The sequence below is a fragment of the Adiantum capillus-veneris genome, chromosome 6, assembly GCF_014529385.1.
Source record: "Adiantum capillus-veneris isolate H3 chromosome 6, ASM1452938v2, whole genome shotgun sequence".
Classification (NCBI taxonomy): Eukaryota; Viridiplantae; Streptophyta; class Polypodiopsida; order Polypodiales; family Pteridaceae; genus Adiantum; species Adiantum capillus-veneris.
In genome coordinates this window covers 114456469-114465639 of record NC_140936.1, presented here as the reverse complement: position 1 = coordinate 114465639, position 9171 = coordinate 114456469, and the positions used below count along the sequence as shown (strand labels likewise).

The 9171-nt window shown below is 43.2% G+C and overlaps 1 protein-coding gene across 1 annotated transcript; it reads right to left on the bottom strand.

Annotated features, from left to right (window-relative positions):
- Positions 1–7985: 7985 nt before the first annotated feature.
- LOC147456115 (uncharacterized) lies at positions 7986–8658 on the bottom strand. The gene is given in 2 exon segments (XM_086515408.1): positions 7986–8054; positions 8056–8658. Coding segments are annotated over 2 exon segments (672 nt in total).
- Positions 8659–9171: the final 513 nt, after the last annotated feature.

The following is a 9171-nucleotide window of genomic DNA, read 5'->3' as shown; positions in this document are numbered from 1 at the left end:
GGGGCATCTTCATCCGTTTGTGTCTCTTCGGAGCCTTATGACGGCTACTTTTGGCTGTTTGTTTCTTTTCCCTGGTCGCTCTCATCCTCCCTGTTGCCATCAGAATCGTTGGAGTCCGATGAATAGACAACAAGACGATGCTTCCGTCTCTCTTTTGCTGCTATAGAGGACTGGCCATGCTGATTTGAAGCTCCAGCTTCTTCTGTGTGGACTTCACCTTGAGCTTGTGAAGTTCCAGCTTCTGTTGCTGTACCTTTGAGTTGTTGGCCATCCGGCCCCTCTGGATATGCAATCCTAGCCGTTTGTTTTGTTCTTGCCATGGTTGCACCTAGTAGGGAAAATGACAAAATGAGCCCCTTCAACCTTTAAATAGGTTTTTTTGAGATTTGGGCCCTTTCACACTATGCGGCCAATTGAGTGAAACTCAAATAAAGAAATTGAATTGAACAACTAAACCTGTATCATGCGGACGACTGACGCGACGCCCAAACGCTGCCTTTTCGATATTTAGTTGCACGCCAAGCTTCGTGGCCGAGGGACGCTCGCGAGCGTTTCCACTTCTCGGATGCTGCAGTACGAGAAGCGTTGCGTAACTGCTTTGCTAACATCGATTCTCTTGCTTTCTCAATAGTAAGAGTTCTCCCAAAGGTGTGCCTAAAAAACCAATTAAACATCTCTTGGAGGTAGTTGGAGTGTGAACTACCACCACCATGCCGAGTATTCTTGAAGTAGACTCCTTTTGCTCGATAGTGGGACTTCTCCATGCCTTGTGTACTCCATATATCAAGCGAACCATAGCGGTCCATGAAGTATGCACCATGCGCATAGAGAATGTGCTAAAACAACCAAAAAGGAGATAAGAGAATAGAAAAGTTACATTTTCAAACATTGCATATATATTAAGTCCGTTAAAACAAACCATGTAGTGTGTAATCTTGCTTTCAGACCATCCGTCCTTAGCGGCCTTTGTGAATTCATAAAGCACCTTCTTGAACTCCTCTCGCTGCTCAACGGTGGTGCTTGAAAGATTCATCAATTGCACAACCTTTTGAAAGGATGACCATACTAGCTTGCATTGGTTAGCAACCTCCACATTGGGATCTTTGTCCGTCGTGCATGAACACAAATCTTTCCACAACTCCCACCGCTTCTCACTTGCTAGATCGACACTTGCCTTGGATACCTGCATTGGAGACTTTGACATCTTCTTGAAAAATCAACGTGCTTTGGCTCCATTCATGGAAATCTTCTGTGCCACCTCACATGTCTTCTCCCTACAAGTCTCTGCTACAATGTTCACCCTTGATCGGTGACATCCAATCTCATTAAGGAGCGTCTTTACCCCCTGCAAGGAGTCTTTTGACCGTTGAAGGGGCTTCATTGTGAAAGCATAATCAATGTGATGCTTTAAGATCCTATCAAATATTTGCATAAACGCATGCAATGTGCAAAAGTGAACATTGTTGAGGGAGAAGGGAATTATGGGGTTCCACCCAGGATCTTTGCTATCCCTATTGGGCACCTGCAGCATATCACATGAAAGAACCGAACTTTGCCACTCCCTATTTATATGGTCATCATTATCATTGTCTTGACCTTCCACTTGAGTTGCTCGACTTGTCTTGTGCCCTTTCGTACAGAATGGACAGGGAAGTAAAGAATTTGCACCTTGTTTGCATCCAAGCATGCACTTTATGGTCTTTAGATCACCACCTAAATGCCATTCAACATCAAACTCCCCACATCCTGGAACCATGAGCTTCTCACCGTTTATTTGAGCTTTAATGACCTCTGTGACCCATGGGATTCTACTGAAAATCCATGCAAGGACTTCATGTGTCTCTTTCGGAACTTCAATTGCACCAAGCCACCATATATCCTTCTCTGATTGCACACTAAAAGAGGGCTTTGTCGCTTCACTCGAACTGCAAGATTGCTTGGCATAAGCTAGGGCTTCATTCATAAGCGTGATGCTCATTCTCTCCAACTTTCTCCCTTTAACAATTACACACTCATCCAACTTCAGCACAAACACAAGCTTGCCTTCAAGAACTGCCAACAACATAAAGCCTCAGAATGCATGTTATGACACATCATAGAGCATGTAGGCAACTCTAAACTAACCTGCATCACTCAAATTGTAGAAAACAGCCATGGACTGCTGCAATCGTATCAAGTCCACAAAGATATTGTTGAATTTGGTGTAAACAAACCCTTCGGTCCACAACACACTATTAGAAACAGCACCGCTTCCCTTCCCGCGGCCCTTCCTTCCTTGTGATTTGCTACGGAGCGGCTGAAGAGGCATTGTGTCTTCAATATACAAGTAGTACCCTAATCGGTGAACAACATCTTCATTTGACACCTTCTTGGCAATCTGCACTCTGTGAGGAAGTGGGAATAGGTTTTCCGTGACTCCTCGACTTCTTAATGCATCTTTTAACACTTGATGTATTACTTGATAGCCCTTGGTACTAATCCCAACAGCATCACAAATATCCTGAACATCTAGATCAGTGACAATATTAGAAAAATATCTAAGAACTCTCTTAGTGATTGCGTCTTTCAAGTGTTTTGCCTCTGAAGCATCAAGCATCCCAATAAAATCCTCTTTGTTGAAACAAGAACGAAGTAAAGTAGCCCTAGCTGACGCATTCTCGCCGCCGCACGTTTCTTGGACGAAGTTCCTATTGCCCAAAACAACAATGATGAGCCGTATTAAACTTAAACAACATGAGGGATAGAACATGTTACCTCATAGCTGTCACCCTTCATTTTCTTGCACCTCCACGTGGTGCAAGAGTCTGAATTTCGGACAACTCTCGTTTTCTGACCCTACCTCCCATGGCAGTACTCTTCATGTGTGAAAGAGTATCCTCAAGCTTTTTAATTACATTTTCCTTGGTTGTGATGGTGCTCTTTGCCTCCTCAAGCGCACTAGTAGCTGTTTGCATATGAGCTTGAAGATTGTGGAAACTCCCATTGAGCAACTGCCAATGACGCAAGTAGATCTCGGACCGTGCAATCTCGTGTTTGTTGAGTCTCTTGCAGTAGCCCAACAAACCTTGCTCTCCATTTCCAACGTATTGCAACAGTGATGGAATGTTTGTAAAAGATGGATGAACATTGAGAGAAGGATCCTTTGGATACAAGCATCCGTCTGTCCAGAGATCCACATTCTTCTCCCCTTGAGTGCGGCGTTCATTGGCTGAAGGTAATGTACCCAAGCATGTTTTCTTTGTCGGAACATACTCTTGAGGTAGGCGTAGGAAAAGCCCTGGAGACCTACCGCGTGAAGAGCTTGCTGGGACATTGGTCACGTCGTCAAGAGGCATTGTAGGATGGAGAGATGGAGCTTGAAGGATGGAGAGACAGAGCTTGTAGGATGGAGAGATGGAGCCTGAAGGATGGAGAGATGGGTACGTAGGTGCAGCAGTAGGTGCAAGTGCAAGGGGGATGGGTGTAGGAGAGGAGCTTAGATTAGGAGAGAGAGTTTTCAATTTTGGGGGGAATTTTCTAAAAGTTTGGAGGGAGTCAAAAAATGTTGAATTTTGAGTAATTTAACTTAAAAATCTTTTTTTTATTATGCGTATATGTTGGGGGTACTTTTTAGGGGGGAATAGAGTTTTTTTGAAAGTTTTTGAAAAAAGTCATTTTTTTTACCTCTTTGACCCACGGATTTGCTTAGGTGGCATGGGAGAGTTAAGAGGCCACTTACAAGTTGGCCAAAAAGGTAGAGAGAGAAGACCCCCTACCCCCCTACTTTTTGCATGGTTACCCCCCCCCCCCCCTTCCCCCTACCTTTTTAGGGGTCAAAGGTGGAAGAGACCCTACCAAAATAGCCCCATTCAAAGCCTTTGTCCCCCTTAATCTTGGCAGGCTTCCTTTAAATTAGGGATTCTCACAAGGCCCATGGAGAGTCCTTTTTTTTCCTAATGTTATAAACAGTGTGATTTCCATCATCCCTCCTCATGTATGTTGGGTATCCTTCCCTATCCACATTAGTCGATCCGCTGAAGCCTCGAGGGTATTTAAACATGTACTTTCCCTCTACCATACATGGAGCATTTCTATTCAAGTTTCCACATGGACCATGTACATTACACCGATTGATAATGTCATACAATTGTGGAAACATCACCTTATTAGGAAGCTCCGCACACACCATCTTATCATAATGGGATGTCTTTGTTGGTTTGTGTTCAGGAGAAAGTGTCAATAGAATGTGGGCATGGGGAAGGCCTCTCTTTTGGAACTCAATCACAGAAATGTGTCCAATGACCTTACCAAAAATCTCTCCCTTAATCAGCAAGCCCATCAAATCCTTGAACTTATGGTAGAAAACACGTGCAGTAAGGTCAGGATGATCGTTGGATGTTTGTCCAGGCAATAACGCGTCCTCTATCTCCTTCCAACCAGGATTGCATGTGAATGTTATGAAGAGATCACGCTTCCCCCTTTTGCGTACAATTGCCATGGCATCCTGATAAAGTTGGTGCATATAGCATGGACTACCAACATATGATGAAGGCAATACCACCCTCCTGCCAACATTAGCACCCAATAACTGTTCTCTGTCACCCCTTGTTCCATCTCTTGCTCCGATCATGTCAGCCAAACCTTGATACACCTCACTACGTAGATCACTTTGATAATTGTAAACCCATAAAAGCCTCAACTCCTCCATACGACTGTATGCATCAACAATATATTGTTGTAGTAGCCTACCACCACGTAGAAGACATTGTGTTGTGTCATCCCTGATTTGCAATCTATACTTATAGAAATCCATTGTAGAAATATACCTTGCATTCCCTCCCCCTTGCTCTCTGTTTTCCTGTGGCCTGTCTAATGCCTGTATGTAGGGATTCCAACCTTCTTCACCACTTGGAAATAGCAACACATATAAGAGAGGCATGTACTACCTGTGGCAATTTGAGATTCTTCTTAGACCACCGCCAGAAAGATTCAACACAATATCTTGATGGCCAATGTTGCTCTCATCGCCTTGACTAGGCATGATTGCAGCAACTTCCACACCTGTTGGAGCAAGGTACTGCCATCCATTAGTACGTTTCTCAGTGATGACCATCCTTATGTCAGGAATATTGGAAGTTTGAACCATTGATGCAAACTGCCTGAAAGCTTGAACGTACGGATTTACGCGATGCATCATTGATTGCAAGATTTCCAAAACATCTGGCCTGAGTTTAGAAACATGTTGCATCCTATTTTGCCACTCATTCTCAGTGTCAAAAAAATACAACTGAGCAAAGCGAGGGATTTGATCTGGATGTTCTTCAGGCATCAATGGACCAATTCTATGATAGATAGATCCATGCACTTTGAAGGTATAGATTCCTTTTCTTTGACAGAGAGATTCATCTATATGAGCTCCTAAAGAAGCAAATGCCAACACACTATTGTATGCTCTAATATGTTTTAGAAATTTCTTGCTTCTAGTATTACCTCTGTGCATTAATTCTCTTAATTCTAAAGGAGGTTCACATAATGGTGGCAAAAAAACACTCCCTGAGTTGCAACAACTTTTCCCCACAAATGTGCGAATGGTCTTCTCTTCTATCTTCCAAGCAAAAGCACCACAAAGGGAACATGAAAAATCCAAGCTGCCTATGTTGTGAAGTATAGACTTTTTGTGAAAAAGTGACAACATAGAGATATGCATCAAGGGTGTGTTTTCAGGATATATGTAGGTGATGGATAGGCAATGCCTTTCGACTTTGGAGTAATCTCCCTCTCTAGAGACAACTATGGGATCCCCATGAACATTTCCATTATTGACTTCCAAATTGCTTCTCACTTCAATCTCCTCTCGATTTTGCAGAAGCATTGGATCAATATCTACATCCATTCCAACCCTTCCTTGAAAGAATTCATTGCATTGATCCACAGTTATCAAATGTTGGCAATCTTCCAAGCGAGCTACATTAATCCCCCCTAGAGAGCGCCGAACTTTCTCTCTTGCTGCCTCACGTCGCGTAGCTCGAGAGGCTTGACAGATCCTACTACGTCTTGCATGTCCAGGAGACAACACCTTCGGACCAATAGACATCTGTCCCAAAAAGAACTCTTATAAGTAATCTTAAATGTGGAGAATTAAGGAGAGAGTGGATATTCTCTCATAGTCTCCATCCCTCACGTTTCATGTATGGAAACTATGAGAGAGAGAGAGAGAGAGAGAGAGAGAGAGAGAGAGAGAGAGAGAGATTACAGAGGGGGGAGGAGCTTGTGCACCAGATTAGCATGAATACTATGGAACAATAGTTGAGAGAGAGAGAGAGAGAGAGAGAGAGAGAGAGCTGGTGAATAACACAAATTTGGAGAGCACCTCATTTAACATGTTATGGCCACAATTTTATATATAGAGAGAGAGGGGGGGGGGGGGGGGCTACTTATCTTACAAAGACCACTCCGAAAAGTAGCTGAGAGAGAGAGAGAGAGAGAGAGAGAGAGAGAGAGAGGGAGGGAGGGAGGGAGGGGCTACTTCTTTCACAAAGACCACTCCGAAAAGTAGCTGAGAGAGAGACAGATAGATAGATAGGTAGATAGATAGAGAGAGAGAGAGAGATTGAAAGAGGCAAATCTATACACCTTAAAATAGGTATTGGGACTTTGTGCACCAAATTAGCATGACACTTAGAGAGAGAGAGAGAGAGAGATGCGCTGCATAACAACTTTGGAGATCACTTCTTTCACCATATTATGGCCACAATTTTAGAGAGAGAGTGTGTGTGAGAGAGAGAGATAGATAGAGAGAGAGAGAGAGAGATCTTGATAGAGGCAAATCTATACACCTTAAATTAGGCGTTGGGACTTTGTGCACCAAATTAGCATGAAACTTAGAGAGAGAGAGAGAGAGAGAGAGAGAGAGAGAGATGCGCTGCATAACAACTTTGGAGATCACTTCTTTCAACATATTATGGCCACAATTTTAGAGAGAGTGTGTGTGTGAGAGATAGATAGATAGATTGATAGATATATAGATAGATAGATAGAGAGAGAGAGAGAGAGAGAGAGAGAGATCTTGAAAGAGGCAAATCTATACACCTTAAATTAGGCGTTGGGACTTTGTGCACCAAATTAGCATGACACTTAGAGAGAGAGAGAGAGAGAGGATCTAAAAGAAAAGAGAGAGAGAGCTCATGCATAACACAACTTTGGAGATCACTTCTTTCAACATGTTATGGCCACAATTTTAGAGAGAGAGAGAGAGAGAGAGATCTTGAAATATTGGCGAATCTATACACCTTGAAAGAGGCGAGAGAGAGAAGGGGAGAGGAGTTTGTGCACCAAATTAACATGACCATTTAGAGAGAGAGAGAGAGAGAGAGAGAGAGAGAGAGAGAGAGATCTTGAAATATTGGTGAATCTATATACCTTGAAAGAGGCGAGAGAGAAAAGGGGAGAGGAGTTTGTGCACCAAATTAACATGACCATTTAGAGAGAGAGAGAGAGAGAGAGAGAGAGAGATCTTGAAAGAGGCGAATCTATACACCTTGAAAGAGGTGAGAGAGAGAAGGGAAGAGGACTCTATGTACCAAATTAGCCTGACCACTTAGGGGTAGAGAGAGAGAGAGAGAGAGAGAGAGAAAGATACTTCTTTCAGGAAGACCACTTTGGAAAGTAGTTGAGAGAGAGAGAGAGAGAGAGAGGGGGGGGGGGGGGGGGGGGGGGAGGGGGGGGGGGTGACTCAAGAGACATAATGGCAAAAACACTTAGAAAAGAGAGCTCATCATCCATCCACTACATACATAAGATAGACCTTCCTCACGTAGATCCCCATAGTAGCCTAAAAATGAGAGAGAAGAACATGTAGATTCACGAAGCCTATAAATGAGGAAGATGTGAGTATTATCGCTCATCATCCATCCACTACAGAACGTAAATCTCCATAGTAGCCTATAAATGAGAGAGAAGAACATGTAGATCCGCAAAGCATATAAATGAGGGAGACGTGAGTATTATCATCCACTACGAACTTCACTTCCTATGAGGGTCCCCCTGCTTTGAACTTGATGGAATATCTCCAGTCACATTAAGCCCCTTCTTGGGCCAATGGGTCGACACCAATGCATTGAGCTTGTTTGTGATAGAAAAGACTTCAAATACACCTGTATTATGTTGTATTGCTACGGAAGTCAATTTGTTGCTACTGCTTCGTAATTCAGACACAATGCTTTTTAAATCAACGCCATCCTTGTCAGGTTTGTTCTCAAGAAGAGACATTTCCAAGAGGCTCATGATTTTGTCCTGGTTGCTTTTTATCTCAGAAAGTTGTACGTGCACTATGTTTTGTTGCTGCAAAACATCATTGATCTGTACTTGCATCTGCACCTCTAAGCGGCGAAGATAAACCCCTTGCTGATGTTGTAAATGGCTCAACCCGTGAATGCTCTCTTTGTGTGATGCCTCCACTCTCTCACATGAGTCTTGAATGTTGGAGTACATTGTGCGGATGACACCTAGCTCATCTGCAATCTGCCTCTCTAATGATCCATTTGTTATTTGCCTTTTTGAAGGTCCATCCCCCCCTCGTGCAACACGCTTGGCAGTTCGCACATTGTTCATTTGGTCTCTCTCTGGGGTAGAAAAGACCACCTCCAATGAATCTCCTCCAGAGGCAAGGGCTTGCTCCATTACTCAGAGAAAGTTAGGATAGGTTTTTTAGGATAAGTTAACAGAGCGTGGAGCAGGATTGGCTCTCTCTCTCTCTCTCTCTCTCTCTCTCTCTCTCTCTCTCTCTCTCTAAAAAGAGCACCCATTTTTGTAGCCGGTTGCTACATTCCTCATCATGATTCTCCCTTTTATGCTTGCATGGATAGAGATCAACCATTTTCTGATTTGGAAGAGGACACTGCTTATTTCAAAGGTGAAGGTGATGTTATTGTATTTGGGGATATGAATGCTCGCACAAAAACATTGCAACATGATACTCAACAATTTGATATGCCATACATTTCAAGGGAGTTGGAGGAAGTTCACTTGTATGATCGTACTTCAATGGATGAGAAAGAGCCGGATCACTATGGAAAGTTACTTTTACACATGTGTAATAGCACGGGTATGCTCATTGCCAATGGTGTATCTTTGTGGAGTGGAACCAATGGATTTACATGTAGAAGACATAATGGGGATAGTGTGATTGACTAT